Raw genomic sequence first — 19,650 nt, 5'->3', positions numbered from 1 at the left:
ACTATAATCCCTATGTTCATACAACTAAACATGTTAAGATACAGTCAAAATGCATTGTTCTGCAGGCTAAATGACACCTCAGAACAGCAAAGGTATCTCCTGGAAACAGCTTCCAATGTCAAATGTGCAAGTAGCACTCACAGCATTCTGAACTGCTGATGTCAAGTTGGTGACTTTTAACCTGTGCTTTTAATCTTTCAGTGAAAATGAAATGAGACTCTCACGAGGTGTGATTCATACTTTCTATGCAGTTAAAGTTGCCAGCACGTATGATTCCAGGTAATTGTCACATTAACAAGCTTAATGTGTGAAGCAGTCTATGTCTAAATGAAACATAATCTGGACAGCATCCAGGCTTTGCTTGACAAGTGGCAAGTAGAATTTGCGCTACATGAGTGCCAAGCAATTAACATCTCCAACAAGAGAAGGACAAGGGCAGCAGACACATGGGAATGCCACCACCTGGAATTTCTCCCCCAAGTCATTCACCATCTTGATGTGGAAACAATTGCCATTTCTTCATTGTTGCTGGGTCAAAATCCTGGAGCACCCTCCCTAACAGCACTGTGGGTGACTGTACCTATACCACAGGGGCTGCAGCAGTTTAAGAATACAAATAAAAGCATAAAATGCTGGATAAAATCAGCAGGTCTGGCTGCATATACAGGGTGTGGAGATGCCGGCGTTGGACTGGGGTAAACACAGTAAGAAGTTTAACAACACCAGGTTAAAGTCCAACAGGTTTATTTGGTAGCAAAAGCCACACATATACAGGGAAACAGAGTTAGCATTTTGAGTCTGAGGCCGGAATCTTACCACCCTTCACATTGATGGGATTTTCCCATACCGCCACAGTGAATGGAGATTTGTGCTCTGAGATTGTGTGTTGCCAAAATCTCCCACCTCGCTGCAGTAGGAGCATGCTGTGAATAGCAAATAAGATTACGCCATTTATGACTCTTTCCGAGCTGGGATGGGCAATAATTGCTGGTCTTAGCAATGACACTCATGTCTTGTGAATGAATAAACTAAGCAATTAAATTGAATTGAAGTAAGGTGGGCAGGCTGTCAATTTCGAGCCCTATGAAATAGGTGGATATGGCCAAATTAAAACCAGGATGTAAATCTGACCCACTGTCAAATCTACTTGTTACCACCTTCCCCGTTCATTTAATTGAATACTTTCTCTGTACAGTTCAAATTTTCTGACTTTCCCTCCTCTTTCCAATCAGGAACTTCCCGTTATTTTACTCTTTTCAATGAATTCAAGTTATACATTTCTCTTTATATCTAGAATTCACTTTCAACTTTTCTCCATTACATTCAGTTTCAAATATTCTTCATTCTTGTGTCCATTTCCAGTTGATTCATTTGCAGCTGTATCTTAGCCAAGTCATCCTGCATTTAATCTCGTTCACCTTTTCATTCCTCAAAGTTCAAGCCATGAGCCAACATTGGAACTATTTCTGACTTTTTAACACTCTACTTTTAACTTGATTTCTAACTTATTTGCCATTGCTTTAAAATTAAAGTTGTTACCTGTTGCAAGGTACATAAAGACAAGCATTGCGGCATGGTGGCACAGTGGTTGGAACAGCATAGTGGCACAGTGGTTAGCACTGTTGCCTCACAGCACCAGGGACCCAGGATCAATTCTAGCCTCAGGTCATTGTCTGGGTGGAGTTTGCACATTCTCCCCGTATCTGCCTGGGTTTCCTCTGGGTGCTCTAGTTTCCTCCCATAGCCCAAAGATGTGTGGTTTAGGTGCATTGGCCATGCTAAATTGACACTAGTGTCAGGGGATTAGCAGGGTAAATATGTTGAGCTACGGGAATAGAGTCTGGGTGAGATTGTGGTTGGTGCAGATTAGATGGTCTGAATGGCCTCCTTCTTTACTGTAGGGATTCTATGATCTGATGCTATAAGGTATGCAGAAATACACACAGCCTGTGACTCAACAGGCTAATTGTCATCAGACAACACCTCATTTTGAGACATAGTGGCGGAATCAACTCAACAGATATTCTGTGGATTTCTCCTCAAATTCCCCTTCCCCATGTAATCCGATCTCAAAAATGAGTTCCTCTCCCCTCTTCCCAATGGCAACATAAGGCCATAAGAAATATGAATGAGTAGGCCATTTAGCCCTTCGAACTTGCTTTGCCATTTAATAAAATCATGGCTGATCTAACATTCACTAAGTCCACTTTCCTGCTTTACCTGTGCAGCCCTTAATTCTCCTACTAATTAAAAACTTATCAATTTCAGCTTTGAAAATGTTCAAGGACTCGGCCTCCACTGCTTCCTGGGGTAAAAAATTCCAAAGACTCACCGCTCTTCCCCAAGAAGAAGGGGTAACCAAGAAGGTAGTTGAGGGCAGTGCAGTTGAGGTTGTCTACAAGGACTTTAGCAAGGTCTTTGACAAGGTACCGCATGATAGGTTGTTGCATAAGGTTAAATCTCATGGGATCCAGGGTGAGGTACCTAAATGGATACAAAATGACAGAAGCCAGAGGGTGGTTGTAGAGGATTGTTTTTCAAACTGGAGGCCTATGAGCAGTGGTGTGCCTCAAGGATCAGTGCTGGGTCCATTGTTATTTGTCATTTATATTAATGATTTGGATGAGAATATAGGAGGCATGGTTAGTAAGTTTGGAGATGACACCAAGATTGGTGGCATAGTGGACAGTGAAGAAAGTTATCTCTGATTGCAACGGAATCTTGATCAATTGGGCCAGTGGGCTGACAAATGGCAGATGGAGTTTAATTTAGATAAATTCGAGGTGATGCATTTTGGTAGAGTTACAGAACAAAGAGATCTAGGAGTACATGTTCATTGCTCCTTGAAAGTGGAGTCACAGGTGGACAGAGTGGTGAAAAAGGCATTCAGCATGTTTGGTTTCATTGGTCAGAACATTGAACACAGGAGTTGGGACGTCTTGCTGAAGTTGTACAAGACATTGGTAAGGCCACACTTGGAGTACAGTTGGGTGTACAGTTCTGGTCACCCTATTAAAGAAAGGATATCATAAAACTAGAAAGAGTGCAGAAACGATTTACAAGGATGCTACCAGGACTTGATGGTTTGAGTTATAAGGAGAGGCTGGATAGACTGGGACTTTTCTCTCTGGAGCTTAGAAGGCTGAGGTATGATCTTATAGAGGTCTATAAAATAATGAGGGGCAGAGATCAGCTGGATAGCTGTTATCTTTTCCCAAAGGCAGGGGAGTCTAAAACTAGAGGGCATAGGCTTAAAGTGAGAGGGGAGAGATACAAAAGTGTCCAGAGGGCCAATTTATTTACACAGAGGGTGGTGAGTGTCTGGAACAAGCTGCCAGAGATAGTAGTAGAAGCAGGTACAATTTTGTCTTTTAAAAAGCATTTAGACTGTTACATGGGCAAGATGGGTATAGAGGGATATGGGTCAAATGCGAGCAATTGGGATTAGCTTAGGGGTTTAAAAAAAAGGGCAGCATGGACAATTTGGGCTGAAGGGCCTGTTTCCATGCTGCAAACCTCTATGACTCTATGCCTATATGACTCTAAGAAAAACTTCCTCAAATCCATCATAAATGAGCACCCCCTTATTATCTGACTATGCCCTCTGGTCCTACACTCTCCAATGAGTGGAAACATTCTCACAACATTTACCCTGTTTAATACTCTTAGAATCTTATATGTTCCAATCATAGCACACAAAATGGTGAGATCTTAAGCCAGTGTTCCCTCTCCATGTGATTGGTGGTGGGGGCTCAATATCTGGTGGAAGCCAGAAGTTGGGAATCTCACCAGCAAGATTGTGACTTCTGATTTTTAACCACTCTCACTGTTGCATGGATTTTCCTCATTCCACTCTGAAAAACATACGTTTTAAAATCTCCTTTCACCCGATGTTTTCCCTCAGCTGTTTTAGCAAGAATCCACCTCCAGGTTTTTGAACTGTTCTTTCAAACAAGGCTCTCAGCTATTTCAGCACGGATCCTCCTCCAGGTTTTCCAACTCTCACTTCAGTATTGCTTGGGAGTGATCTTACGAAAATATTTCGAAATGCTGATGAAGTGAGAAAATGAGAGAGAATCACACTTTTTTTTTGGGAGAGCTGCGAGTCACCATCTTATGGCACTTAGTGCAAAAAAAGTACCAGGAGGCAATTCTCTTCAGCAAGTTGGGGAGTGGGGTGGTGTGGTGGAACCAGAGCTCCCCAGTGAAGCTGGCTCCAGAGCTCTTGGAGCATAATTGGTTAGGTGCCCTGATCACCCAGAGGTCTCCTGCCACCTCCCCCTACCAGCCTCGCAGACATGGAACCTCCACTCTATGTTGATCACCTCCAGTACCAGTTTACCGACTTGGCCCACAGACATCAGACCCTCCCCCACCCATCCCATGGGCATTAGATCTTCTGCCAGTTGCCCCGTCTGCATAGTTCCCCCTTTCTGCTGCTAATCACCTTGTTCCTTCCCTCCTCCCCGATCATCATCCCTGCAGAGTTTCCTCACTCCCTCATCTTGATTGCCACCCCTGCAGAGTTCCCTCCCTTCCACCCCAATCACCTCCATGTGCAGAGTTCCTTTCTACCTTGATTGCCTCCCCTGCAGAGTTCCTTTGCCTCCCCACCTTGATTGCCACCCCTGCAGAGTTCACTCCCTCCCACAACCTCAATCACTATCCATGCACAGTTTCCTCCCTCCCACCCTAATTAACCCCAAGTGCAGAGTTCCCTTCCTCCTTGATTGCCACTCCTGCAGAGTTCCCTCCCTCCATCCCACCTAGGTTGCCACCCCTACAGAGTTCCCTTTCTCCCTCCCACCCTGATCACCCCCATTTGCAGAGTTCCTTCCTTCCCTCCCTCCCTGATCACCACTCATCATAGAATCATAGAAACCCTACAGTGCAGAGGAAAGCCATTTGGCCCATTGAATCTGCACTGAAAACAATCCCACCCAGGCCCTATCCCCGTAACCCCACATATTTACCCTGCTAATCCCGCTAACCTACGCATCCCGGGACACAAAGGGGTAATTTAGCAGCCAATGCACCTAACCCACACATCTTTGGACTGTGGGAGGAAAGTGGAGAACCCGGAGGAAACCCAGGCAGATGTGGGGAGAATGTACAAACTCCGCACAGACAGTGATCCAAGCTGGGAATCGAACCCACATCCCTGGAGTTGTGGGAAAGCTAACCACTATGCCACCATGCCGCCCACCCGGTAGAATTCCTTTTGTCCCCTCCGACCCCATTTGCCACCCTAGCAGAGTTCCTTCCTTCCCTCTCTCCCTCCTCAATCACCACCCCAGCAGAGTTCCTTCCCTCCCTTCCACCCCAATTGCCCCCATCTCCAGAGTTCCTTCCCTGATCATAACCCGGCAGATTCCCTTCTCTCCCTCCCTCCCACTCCAGTCACTCCTGTCTGCAGAGTTCCTTTCCTGCTTCCCTCCCTGATCACTACACCAGCAGAGTTCCTTCCCTCCCTCCCACAGCAATTGCCACCCTTTCAGAATTCCTTCCTTCCCTCCACCCGACTACCACCCATTCCTTCCCCCCTGTCATACCTCTACCCCCACATGCTCTGTCTCCACTCTGCCCCCAAACGCTTAATACTGCCCCTGGCACAGTTATGGTGGTCAGTGGGCAATGCCATTGTGGCTGGTGGGCACTGCCAGGGTGCCCAGGGTGTACTGCCCAGCCTTGCCCCCAACCACACGGGGGCTTCAATGGCCCTGGCAAAGCCATCACGTCAGGTCTCCACTGCTGGAGACCACCTATGAATCTCATCGGTGAGGAGCTCGACCGGCAAAATCGTTAAGGTAAGTGAGCCTGGACAATAGCGACAATTTAAATAATGATTTTAATATTTAAATTGGCTTCAAGCAAAAGTGGTGGTACGATTAGGGGAGGTGAGATACCGAGCTCGTTTCACATCTTTTGCCCCTTGCCAATGTTACCGGGAAGATGTCGTAAGATTGCGCCCTTTGTCTTTTTTTTTTACCTTTTTAATAGTAATGGTACCGCAAATAATTTTAGATTCTCAGAGTCCTGATTACCATTACTACTGAACGCTGTGTGCCTTGCAGATTAAGAACATAAGAGCATAAGAAATAGGAGCAGGAGTAGGCCATCTAGCCCCTCAAGCCTGCTCCGCCATTCAATAAGATCATGGCTGATCTGATAGTGGGTTCAGTTCCACTTACCCGCCTGCTCCCCATAACTCTTAATTCCCTTAATGGTTAAAAATCTATCTATCTGTGACTTAAACACATTTAACGAGGTAGCCTCTACTGCTTCATTGGGCAGAGAATTCGAAAGATTCACTACCCTCTGGGAGAAGAAGTTCCTCCTCAACTCTGCTCTAAATTGATTCCCCTGTATTTTGAGGATATGCCCCCTAGTTCTTGTTTCCATTGTAAGTGGAAATAACCTCGCTGCCTCTACCCTGTCGAGCCCCTTCATTATCTTATATGTCTCTATAAGATCTCCCCTTAACCTTCTAAACTCCAATGAATACAGGCCCAGTCTACTCAATCTCTCCTCATAAGCTAACCCCCTCATCTCCAGAATCAACCAGGTGAACCTTCTCTGTACCCGCTCCAAAGCTAATATATTCTTTCTTAAATAAGGGGACCAAAATTGTACACAGTACTCCAGGTGCGGCCTCACCAGAACCCTGTACAGTTGCAGCATGACCTCCCTGCTTTTATACTCCATCCCTCTCGCGATAGAAATCATAGAAGAAATCATAGAAACCCTACAGTACAGAAAGAGGCCATTCAGCCCATCGAGTCTGCACCGATCACAATCCCACCCAGGCCCTACCCCCATATCCCTACATATTTACCCACTAATTCCTCTAACCTACACATCTCAGGACACTAAGGGGCAATTTTAGCATGGCCAATCAACCTAACCCGCACATCTTTGGACTGTTGGAGGAAACCGGAGCACCCGGAGGAAACCCACGCAGACACGAGGAGAATGTGCAAACTCCACACAGACAGTGACCAGAGCCGGGAATCGAACCCAGGTCCCTGGAGCTGTGAAGCAGCAGTGCTAACCACTGTGCTACCCTGCCGCCATGGAATGGCCAACATTCCATTTGCCTTCTTGATTACCTGCTGCACCTGCAAACTGAGTTTTTGTGATTCATGCACAAGGACCCCCAGGTCCCTCTGCACAGTAGCATGTTGTAATTTTTCACCGTTTCAATAATAGTCCATTTTACTATTATTCCTTCCAAAGTGGCTAACCTCACACTTACCAATGTTATACTCCCATCTGCCAGATCCTTGCCCACTCACTTAGCCTATCCAAATCTCTCTGCAGACTCTGTGTCCTCCACGCAATTTGCTTTCCCACTCATCTTTGTGTTATCCGCAAACTTTGTTACCCTACATTCGGTCCCCTCCTCCAGATCGTCTATGTATATGGTAAATAGTTGAGGCCCCAGCACTGATCCCTGCGGCACACCACTAGTCACTGATTGCCAACCGGAAAAGCACCCATTTATTCCGACTCTCTGTTTTCTGTTAGATAGCCAATCCTCAATCCACGCTAACACTTTACCCTCAACTCTGTGTACCTTTATCTTATGCAGCAACCTTTTGTGAGGCACCTTATCGAATGTCTTCTGGAAATCTAAATACACCGCATCCACCAGTTCCCCTCTGTCAACCGCACTCGTTATATCTTCAAAGAATTCCAGTAAATTAGTCAAACATGACTTTCCCTTCATGAATCCATGCTGCATCTGCTTGATTGAACCATTCTTTTCCAGGTGTCCTGCTATTTCTTCCTTAATGATAGATTCCAGCATTTTCCCAACTACGGATGTTAAGCTAACTGGCCTGTAGTTACCTGCCTTTTGTCTATCTCCTTTTTTAAACAGTGGCGTTACATTAGCTGTTTTCCAATCAGCTGGCACCTCCCCAGAGTCCAGTGAATTTTGATAAATTACAACTAATGCATTTGCTATTACTTCTGTCATTTCTTTTAGTACCCTGGGATGCATTCCATCCGGAGCAGGGGACCAGATTGGACAAGCTGCCAAAGTCGAGCAGTTTTAGCATTTCCATGGTATCTGGGTTCACCTCAATCATCTCCTGATCCAGAGTGGAAACCTCTGGGCCATGGTTTTACCGCCTCTCCTGCTCTTCATCCTGACATTTGTTGGAGATTCCTTTGACAGGCCCACAATGAGTACGCTTCTATAGTGTGTCACATATCCTGCAATTATTTTGCAAAGTTTCTTGCTGGAGATGATGGCAATCTCCTCACAGACTCCCTTGTTGGTGTAGAAGTCATTGCCATGGCAAGTGTAATATTTTTCAATTATCACTCAGGCTGCTTTCTTTACCGCCTGAGTCCTGACGTAAAAAAATGTTGGATCCAACCAAAAGAAGAGAGTGATGGCTGCTGAGAACAGTTCTGTGAGGACCTAAGCTTTCACACAAACTCTGAGAGACTCAGCCACTAACTGCTCCATAATTGCTTCAACGATCACCTCATTAGCTGTAGTAAAATATCACTTATCTTAGGAGTGCTTTAGATATCTTTGGCTTCTTATGAGTTAACTTCTTCTCAGCTCTGTCTGTGACTTCAATGAACAGTACTTTGTTTCCATTCCAGTTGCTGTCTGTTCATTTGACATCAAAATTCCTGGAACATCTCTTTTCATCCTCATTTCCAGAACTAGCTGTTCTTTAGTTTCTGGTGTGCTTTTTGGGATGTCTGCCTTTTTGTAACTCCCTTGTCCTGCTTTTGCTTCTGACAGAACTGACAGACTGTTCTCTCTCTCTTGCGTCCAAGCTCCATCTGCTATGAATTCAGCTAAGACAGTCTGTCTCTCCTAAAGTGATGTGGAGATGCCGGCGTTGGACTGGGGTAAGCACAGTAAGAAGTCTCACAACACCTATTTGCTACCAAATAAACCTGTTGGACTTTAACCTGGTGTTGTGAGACTTCTTACTCTCCTAAAGTGGCCACTGATTGCTAAGCAACATCTCATTCTTTCCCCAAGCTCACATTGACTTTTCCCATCATAATTCTCTCTCAGCATAATAGAATCAGATTTGGAACTGAAAGCAAAAATCCCTATACATGCAAACGCCTTGGTCTAACATGAACCTAACTAGAGTATCCTTTCCCATATAGAAAAACTAAATTAAACGCACTTTAATCTATACCTTATTTCAAATATCCCACAATACTAATGTAGTGGCATGGTTGCACAGTGGTTAGCACTGCTGTTTCACAGCGCCAGGGATCTGGGTTCAATTGTGGCTTCCGGTCACTGTCAGTGTGGAGTTTGCACATTCTCCCTGTATCTGAGTGGATTTCCCGGTTTCCTCCCACAATCCAAAGATGTGCAGGTTGGGTTGATTGGCCATGCTAAATTGTCCCTTAGTGTCAGGGGGACTAGCAAATTTAATACGTGGGATTACGGGGATAGAAATGGATGGGATTGTTGTCCACGCAGGCTCGATGGGTCAAATGGCCTCCTTCTGCACTGCAGGGATTCTAAAACTATCTCTGCTTCCTGACAACGTCACAAATATAACAACATGATGTCGACCACAATGGTTAACATTCAACATGTGGTGGGCTACAATTAATATTCATACTATTATACTCCTGTACTCGTGTAACAACTATTCATACTGCAAACACCCGATAAATAATATTCACTGTGCTATCCACCTATAGTTATTGTTTATTATCCGAACTGGTTACTCAAAATGCGTAAGCCTTTTAAACTATTGCTCACTGTCACGCCGATAATTAACATTCTTAGTTATGTGGTTATGTCTGTAGTTATCCATAATGCTACTCCTTTGATTGTGATTTATAATGCTTATCACTATATTGCTATTTATAGTGTTAACCCCTGAAGTTGCGCTTCATAGACCCAAATCTTCCGACTAGTGTCTCTTCAATCCATCGTTGATCAGACAGAAAACTGCGCACCTCCCTCGTTACGTTTAAAAAGGCCAAAACATCCAATTCAGTATGGAGAAAAATATCTCTCCCTTCAGAAATCGATGCAAAGATTTGCGAAGAGATACATCGCAAAAGCCACGTCCCAATTTGTACAGCACTTGCTGTCATATTTTGGTAAGTATTGAAGAGTGGAGCCTTTTAATGAATTACAACTCACCAGTGAATAGATAAGAGGACGGATGCGTGGATGCGTTGGGTAGGCGGTGGGTAAGTTTGTGACTGAATGAGGAGCTGGTTGATAGGGAGGTGGGTGACCTGGGAATTTATTGAGATGGTGGGTCAGGTCGGGTCGGAATTGGGTGTAGTTTGGTCGGAGGTGTGGGGGTATGATCGGGTGGTCTAGTAGGGGCTGTGGCAGCCGGGTCTTTTCGAGGATGCAGTCTGCTTGTCGAGTAATTGGAAAATCGGCACTGGTTAGGAGATAGTTTGTTGTTCGGTGGATACATGAATAGTAGGTGGGATTCGGCGTGATGAGGGGGTCGATCAGACGTGGAGTTACTATCAATCTACGTCCCGTGAATTTGTCTGAAGTCTCCGACCCACAAGATCAGAGACATTCGTAAAGGGTCTTGGGCAGAAGGAGAATTGCCCACTGGAATTGGAAACTTCCCAAGAATTCCAATGTAAGTCGGTATGTCATGTCTTCCGCAAGATCCTGATGTATCTTCGGCATCTTGGGACAGAGGTCTTACAATCTGGAAACCGGAAGATTTGGGCCTGTGTTCACGAATGTCATCATTAGAGCTTGCACTTATACTGACAACTTGTAGCCATTGATGATGTTGACATTACTTTTTCTTGTATATCTGGTTACAATCCCTACTACAAAACTCCTTCTACAAGTCATACGCAATCAGTAGACTTGTTTCGGGGCGGCACGGTGGCACAGTGTTCAGCTAAGACAGTCTAGCACTGCTGCCTCACAGCGCCAGGGACCCAGGTTCAATTTCAGTCTCGGGTGACTATCTGTGTGGAGTTTGCACGTTCTCCCCGTGTCTGCGTGGGTTTCCTCCTGACTCAACTGTCTATCCCTGACCAAATTCGACCTGACTAAACCTTTAACCTGAACCGACTCGCCTCCTGACCAAGCCGCATCCCAACCATCCTGACCAGAGCTGACTCGCCGCGGACCTGACTACAACTCACAATCTGACCCGACTACCTAGAGGTGAGGGGAGTAATTAAGGTTGTAGTATTCTCTATGAGTAAGTTTCGCTGACCACCTCACCCACATATCACCCTAAATACTCAGAACTCACCAATTTGCCAGCTCACCCAACTACCATCCTATTCAACCACAAGCTCATTCACCTGCCACCTTACCCGCCTACCAATCCACCCACATACAAACATGTCTACCTACCAACTCACTCCTTGCCACTCCCTCACGCCCCCCCCCCCCCACTCGCTGCTGTCAAGCAAATTAGTGAACATGAGCCCTTTTACAACTTTACTGTAAAAAGCCTTGAAAATGTCACAACTAGCTTGCTGAATGAGTTGCAATTGAGTTTTTAATAGGACAATAGGTTCATAAATACTGATAAACAACCTGACTGTAGCTGCAAAAATATGCTTATGGAATGTCAATGTCTTCATTATGATAAATGTTCATATGTTTTTAAGATATTGGCCCAAATCTTCCTGTCTCCGGAATGTAATGGGACTATTATCCACAGTTTGGAGTCGGGACCTTGCAGAAGTCAGGGTGTTCAGACATATGTGAGAATTGCCCAGGAACTTTAAACATCTGATGGACTGACTCCCTGCTGCCTGGGACCCTCCATGAATATCTCCGACCTCAGCTCAGGGTGGAGACTTGATTACATATGTGTTACTTACCTGGATACTCACCCCGGAATTGTTATAGCATAGGATCATAGAATCCCTACAGTGGAGAAGGAGGCCATTTGACCCATTGGGTCTGCACCGACCACAGTCCCACCCATCCCTATCACCATAACCCCACATATTTACCCTGCTAATCTCCCTGACACTAAGGGGCAATTTATCATGGCCAGTTCACCTAGCCAGTACATCTTTGGACTGTGGGAGGAAAGCGGAACACCTGGAGGAAACCCAAACAGACATGGGGAGAGCACGGAGACTCCATACAGATAGTGATCCAAGCTGGGAATTGAACCTGGGTCCCTGATGCTGTCAGGCAGCAGTGCTAACCATTGTGCCACCATGCCACTGTCACCCATTATGCATGTTAATATTAGTCAAAGAGCTGCCTAACAGTACAACTCCATTCCCCCCACCCCTCTCCCCCATGCGCCCTATCACATATGCTGACACTGCTACCACACAACTACATTCCAGACCCGACATGGCTACCACATGACCTGACCCTGCTATCCACCATCACGACTACCCCGAACATCCGACTACCCCCAGTGATCACCCACGACATGATTAAACTTCGAACAGACTTGACTATCCCCATCCCAATTAACCTCCAACCATCTGGCTACTCCTAGCCCAACCTGAGCACCCAACTAAATCTAACCTGACACCCAGCCTAGGCACCTCATCCGTCACCCACTTAGCTACCTCACCACCTCTCCACTCCACCCAGCTATCCAACTACCTACTTTAATCACCTACACACCTCCGCCAACTCTCACCCAGTTACCCACCTACCTACTTCACCCACTGCCTACCTCATGGAGTAACGCATCTCACCCATTAATCCGCTCACCTCTTCGCTCGCCCATTCAGTAACCCACATTCCTTCATTAAAAGACTTGGACCTTTAAAAACTGACCTCAACCCTAATAGCATTGGGTTGGTAAAAAATTCATGGGCACTGGCAATGCACCCGACATTGCCACTGAATGGAAGATCTCGGCCAATATATTATATTTTTTACTGATGTATTAGTTTCTACCTTAATCCAATATGCCTGTCTCAATTATCAATCGTGCTCTGGAAAGTTATCACTGAAATGGAAAGAATCAGTCAGTTACAGGTATTCAGTCGCCCACCAATGCCCTTTGGGTCAACATCGGCCATAAACCTAATTGGATCATCCATATAAATACCGTGTCCACAAGAGTAACCCATCTCCTGACTCATCCGAAGTTTGTCTTTCTGCAAGTCTGAAATCGGCAATGTTATCGAATGCTCTCCATTTGCCTGGATGAGTGTAGCTCCAAAAACATGCAGTCCAGGATAAAGCAGATTTGTTTATTGGCACCTATTCACCAGGTTAGCCATTCACTGCCCCCACCAGCGACACATAGTGACAACACGTGGACTGCAGCGGTTCAGTAAGGTGGGTCACCAAAACATTCTTGATGGTAATTTTAGGAGCGAGCAGCTGGTATCCTATGAGCTAATAAAAGAAAACACCCTGGTCTGCTGTGTACAAAAATGCTTCAATGTGTTTGAATACTTACCCTTCTTGATGACCTCTGAACCTATGGCTTGGTTCTAGGTCAAACTGATGTCCAGAAAAGGGAAATTCAGATCGCAGAAAGTATAGGACCTTAGTGGCAACTTGTTTCCACTTCAGCGGTGAAAACAGTCGCCTCGCCTCTGCCCACGAAATCTGGGCCAATATAATTGTTTTTTTAAGAAGCTATTTTAAGCAAACAATGTTAATGGGAATGCGAGTGCAGATAGAAATATAGAAACATAGAAAATGGAAGCAGGAGATGGCCATTTGGTCCATCTAGCCTGCGCCGCCATTCTTTATGATCATGTCTGATCATCAAATTAAATATCCTGATCCCGCCTTCCCCCCCATATTGCTTGATCCTTTTAGCACCTAGAGCTGTATCTAATTTCTTCTTGAAATCTTACAATAATTTTGACTCATTTACCGTCATTGCATTATCTTGGCTTCATAAAGGACGATTTTATTATTTAAGGTTAAAGTATCAAAGGTGCTTAAAAAGCAGAACCCTGTTTTCCTTATTACGGAAGGTGACATTGCGCGATATTCGACGGGAAGGTGCACACAGCAGTACCCAATTTCTGACATCGAATGACAACTTACCGATCAATCAGTTTTGGTCGGTCGTCAATGGCATACTTTTCTAACTTTAAGATGATAATGTTGTCTCAAGTGTCCATAGATACTTTATTCATATAATCAGGCACTGGGGAATACTGATGGTAAAATAACGAAGACATTCCCTACCACCCCTGCATAAAAGAACGCAGAAAGACTGCAGCTTCCTCCGAACTTCTTTTAAATTGAATATGCTTTCGAGTTTACTTGAACTCAATCTACATTGCAGCCACTGCATGTAGAGCAGGCGGGTGTGGGTTACCGGAACCGTTTCACTGCATGTGCACTTGTTCTTCCTGCCCATGCACTGTGATTCGAATGACCAAGTTACAATTATTCTTTTACTTCCGGTGACCACCGATGCATGTTGCAACTCGTGCTTGGTAGAATCATTAGGTAACTGAAGTTACTTCATTCTTTTTGCCCAGGTGGACATGTCACCATTACGGACGTATCAGAAACTCTGAGGCAGATAGAATACAACGTTGCTGCTAACATTCCAGTCAGCTCCAAGCACCGTTCAAAAGTGCGTGCCCTTTATTGGGGCACTGATCACCATGAATATCCATCCGACTTTGATTTCATTCTGGGATCCGATATTGTTTACAGCCCATCGCAATTTTCAAATATTGTAGAGACACTTCTGCATTGCTCCAACAAAAACACCACTATTTTCTTCTGTACTAATATGCTCGCCAGAATGGGGGCCCGGGATTTCCACAATGAGGTTGTACCAAAGAAATTCGACAGCGACCAAGTTTATACCGACGGGGTGATTTCTATTTACAAAATGAGCAAGAAATCCGCCAGCTAAGTACCAATTCCTGGCGGTTGGCAGCACAGAACTTGAGTATTGCTGAAAAAGAAACATTATTCATGGAAGCTTTTGGTCTTGCACTCATCTGGACAATTCGCAAGAATGCCAATGTCAGGGAAAAGAACATGGATGCTGTATCAACTGGTGCATTATTCATGGGCGCCTCTACCAATCAGAGTCCATTTGACAACCAATCAGTAATTCCTCTCGTGTAGGATAAATTGGTATTTTCTTGCGAATTGTCCTGATAAGTGCAAGACCAAAAGCTTCCACAAAAACTCGTTTTTCAGCAATGCTAGTTTCTGATGCAGCGATGGGAGAGAACCAGCAATTTTTCATTTTACATCATTTTGGAGGTTAATACGGTTTGCTAACCTTTCCGGATGTCGTTTTGAATACACTTATCTCATTTTCCATCCCTTTTCAAGCTCCTTCCCCTGCTCTGCCGAATGGTTGTTATCCACAATGCATAATATTTAACATGATGTGGAGATGCCGGCGTTGGACTGGGGTAAACACAGTAAGAAGTTTAACAACACCAGGTTAAAGTCCAACAGGTTTATTTGGTAGCAAAAGCCACACAAGCTTTCGGAGCTCTAAGCCCCTTCTTCAGGTGAGTGGGAATTCTGTTCACAAACAGAGCTTATAAAGACACAGACTCAATTTACATGAATAATGGTTGGAATGCGAATACTTACAACTAATCAAGTCTTTAAGAAACGAAACAATGTGAGTGGAGAGAGCATCAAGACAGGCTAAAAAGATGTGTATTAACTCCCACAGTTGCGTGGACCTGCAGAGTTTCACTGGCTGTCTTGTCTGGAGACAATACACATCTTTTTAGCCTGTCTTGATGCTCTCTCCACTCACATTGTTTCGTTTCTTAAAGACTTGATTAGTTGTAAGTATTCGCATTCCAACCATTATTCATGTAAATTGAGTCTGTGTCTTTATAAGCTCTGTTTGTGAACAGAATTCCCACTCACCTGAAGAAGGGGCTTAGAGCTCCGAAAGCCTGTGTGGCTTTTGCTACCAAATAAACCTGTTGGACTTTAACCTGGTGTTGTTAAACTTCTTACTATAATATTTAACATACAGCTCTCTTCTAGTGAAAACCAATACACGTCAACGCTTCCAACTCGCAGCAACCAAGAAAATACGATCCAAGGGTTTCAATCATTCTGCACTATTCCAGTGATGATCGGTATGGAATACAGGCTTTATATTATTTAATAGATGATTTAAGTCGTTTATAATAATGAGGTTAACGCTCTCGGTAAACTGCGCATGGGGGAATTTTATATAGTAAACAAACCTGTTCGCATCCTTCAGCGGAACCTAACAGAAGGCCCCACCCCTGCTCCAGCCACCGGCGATCTTACCTTCGCTCTTTGCTCTCATTCTAAATCTAACTATCCTATTTCTTTCATCGCGAAATTTGATTCTCAAATGCTGATGTTACAGCTGCTAACACCTCAGATATCCTCAACAACTCTCCTATCTCTTGTGCTAAAATAGTTGACAATTGAGTCCATTACATTATAACCCACAAGTTATAACGTGCTTTTTATACTCGCTTGAAATTATGGCAATTTGAATATACATAAGGGCAATTGAAAAGTCACTAATGTAAAAGTTTAAAGAAACACAATTTATTTCCTTTCCGAAAGTCGGAAAGACGTGCTGGCTGGCTGCATTGGCCACGCTAAATTCTCCCTCAGTGTATCCGAACAGGCGCTGGAGTGCAGCGACAAGGGGATTTTCATTGTAACTTCATTGCAGTGTTAACGTAAGCCTAATTGTGACACTAATTAATAAACTTAAAAATTAAACTTTCTAGAAATGCAGAATTTTGAGCATGAGCGTCTTAAAGGGGAAACATCTGTATGTTTTAAGTAATCTAGTGTAAGTGATGGTCAAAGATATCTTTGTGTTTTTCTTCCTCTACTTTGTTCAGGCAAGTATCGCTAACTGCAGTAGATACATTTGCCAACTATTGGCGCTATTTATTTAAATTACAATGAGCAAAATTGCCACCCAAATCTCAAAAGATGCCAAATCTTTTGTCCACAACACGGTATAACTTAAGTGTACCTCGACAATTGGAAAGATCGGAGCATTTCTGGCATTATGTATAATCATTGCGTATTAAAATTTGTATTCATTTGTACTGCAATCAATACAACGGTGGCAAAACTTGAACTTGTTTCAGTATTTGAATGGAATTTGTGATGCAAAATGCATAATTGCTGATTTACTTTTGTTTTCTTTGTCTATACCAGACACCTTCAATTATAACCACGATGTAACAATAATGAGAACAAAAATAAAACAAGTTTGCCAACTTTCATCCTGAAATTAAATCTGTGGCATTTTTGCATATAGTATTTACTGAGATGATTGAAATAATCACTGTAAAAATGAAGTGAATGCCATACTGTATAAGATATGAAACTAAATATCACCATACACCAATTTATTGAAAACATAATTGCAGAATAATACATGAGTAAGGTAAAATAGCTCAATATTCTCAGAATTGTGTTCTCCACAGCATTTTTATCAGTGCGTTATTCTTGGTGTGATAGGGCTTTTTAAACAAACAACAGCCAAAGACATCAGTCACAACAGGCACATGACAACCTTTCACACACCTGATGTCCAGGTATCCTTTCTGATTTAAGACATATAGCTCCTCCTTTCATTCATATTAAATGAAATATATTGTCACCATTTTCCTAGAACTCAAGTGTTAGCAAGTTTGGGGTAGTGCAGCAGCCCTGTCAACACAGTTATTCCTAAGCTTCACCATTTAAATATCATCCACTCTTCGGTCTCTTTCTAATCAAAGAGGTGGGATTGTTTTTCTTTCAACAGTCATTGCCATTCATGTATCAGGGTCAGAGACAATATCAGACAGAGGTACAAGCATTGTGAGAAGAAGATTATGTTGTACCTTCTGTCCGAGGAATAATGAAGTATTATAATTCCTAAAGTAAAGTTTATTTATTAGTCACAAGTAGGCTTACATGCACACAGCAATGAAGTTACTGTGAAAATCCCCTAGTTGCCACACTCCGGTGCCTGCTCGGGTACACTGAAGGAGAATTTAGCATGGCCAATGCACCTAATCTGCACATCTTTGGACTGTGGGAGGAAACTGGAAGAAACCCACACAGACATGGGGAGAATGTGCAAACTCCACACAGACAGTGACCCAATCCAGGAATTGAACCAGGTACCTGGTGCCGTGAGGCAGCAGTGCTAACCACTCTGCCACCATATTGCCCAACTTACAGTTCCTTGTAAGTTGAAGCTCTAAATATGTTTTGTAAGGTCTTACTCACTTGGAAGATTAAGAAATTTAAGGCAGCACCCGACCAGTAGCGCTGATATGTCTCATATTTTCTCTAACTGAACACCAGCTGTTTTCAACAACAAATGCACCTGTAAGTTCAGCTTTCATGATGGTTTTGCTTTAAATTAAGAAACACCGAACATATTTTCATTACTATCTTTCCCGCAATGTTTTTTCCCACAATGATTACCTTGCTTTCCAAATAAAACACATGTCTCATTTGCATTACTTTAAATTATAATGACTTGATAAACACTTTAACTTTTTGTGGTAAAAGCAAAGTACCTTGGATGCTGGAAATTTTTAAAAAAGCATTCGGTGCTTGAAAAACTCATCAAAACTAGCAGCATCTGTGGAAAGAGAAAGGGAGCTGACATTTCCAGTCCATTATGACTCTTCCTCAGAACAAGAGAGAGGTGGAAACATGATGGATTTTATTCCATGGAAGAAAGGGGTGGTGCAGGTAGAACAAAGAGGAAGCTCAAGGATAGGTTAGAGAGCAGGAGAGATTAAATAACAAAGGTCATGGATCAAAAGGCAAGGGCATCGTAATGATTGTTGTAAAAAAACATAACATTGGTCCAAAGCAAGTATTAATGGCAGAACACAGTGCATTTTGGTCTGAAAGCAAAGACATGAAAACAAGATACAGACTGACAATTGGCAGAATAAAATTAATCAAAATGGAGGACAAAGTTCGTGGTCTGAAGCTGTTTAACTCAATTTTCAATGCAGAAAGCTGCAAAGTGCCCAATCAGAAGATAAGGTGCCGTTCCTCATGCTTACCTTGGGCTTCAATGAAACATTGCAGCAGGCCGAGGACATAAATGTGAGCATGAGAGCTCGTTGGTGAACTAAAATGTCAGGTTAGGGCCATGCTTATCGACTGAGCAGAGGTGGGTTCCATTTCCTGCACTTCTGCCCTCAGGCATTTCCTCCCTCCCAGAACCACAATAGGGTTGTCCTTGTCCTCACTGTCCACCACAGCAGCCTGTCATTTTAAAGATCATTCTCCACCATTTCCGCCAACTTCAACACGATCACAGAACAAAGCTATTTTCCCTTCGCCTCCCATATCAGCTTTCCCTCTGTGACATCCTGCTGGACTGCTTCTATCATCATTAACTGCTCACCCTTCCCACAGCACTTTCCCATTCAATCGCAAAAGATGGAACACCTATTTTCTCTCTCCGCACTGTCCGAGGCCTCAATCATTCCTTCCAGATGAACCATGGTTTTGCTTGTATCACTTTCAGTTTAATATTCTATATTCCTGCTCACAATGCAGGATCCGCTGCACTGGGGAGACCAAAAGTGACAGGGTGACAGCTTTAGAAACATAGAAACATAGAAAAACTACAGCACAAAACAGGCCCTTTGGCCCCACAAGTTGTGCCAAACATATCCCTACCTTTTAGGCCTACCTATAACCCTCCATCCTATTAAGTCCCATGTACTCATCCA

The 19,650-nt window shown here is 43.8% G+C and overlaps 1 protein-coding gene across 1 annotated transcript in view; it reads left to right on the top strand.

The window, feature by feature from the left end:
* Window positions 1–17,178, top strand: part of LOC144507007 (EEF1A lysine methyltransferase 3-like) — a 57,294-nt gene extending 40,116 nt beyond the window's left edge. The window contains exon 3 of the mRNA XM_078233528.1: window positions 14,440–17,178. Coding sequence (XP_078089654.1) covers window positions 14,440–14,825 — 386 coding nt within the window. The 3' untranslated portion in view covers window positions 14,826–17,178. The remainder of the gene's footprint in view (window positions 1–14,439) is intronic.
* The last annotated feature ends 2,472 nt before the right edge of the window (window positions 17,179–19,650 follow it).

The sequence above is a fragment of the Mustelus asterias genome, chromosome 18 (genome assembly GCF_964213995.1).
Source record: "Mustelus asterias chromosome 18, sMusAst1.hap1.1, whole genome shotgun sequence".
Taxonomy (NCBI): domain Eukaryota; kingdom Metazoa; phylum Chordata; class Chondrichthyes; order Carcharhiniformes; family Triakidae; genus Mustelus; species Mustelus asterias.
Note: the sequence above shows the minus strand (reverse complement) of the source record. Positions and strands in the feature narration are given on the sequence as shown.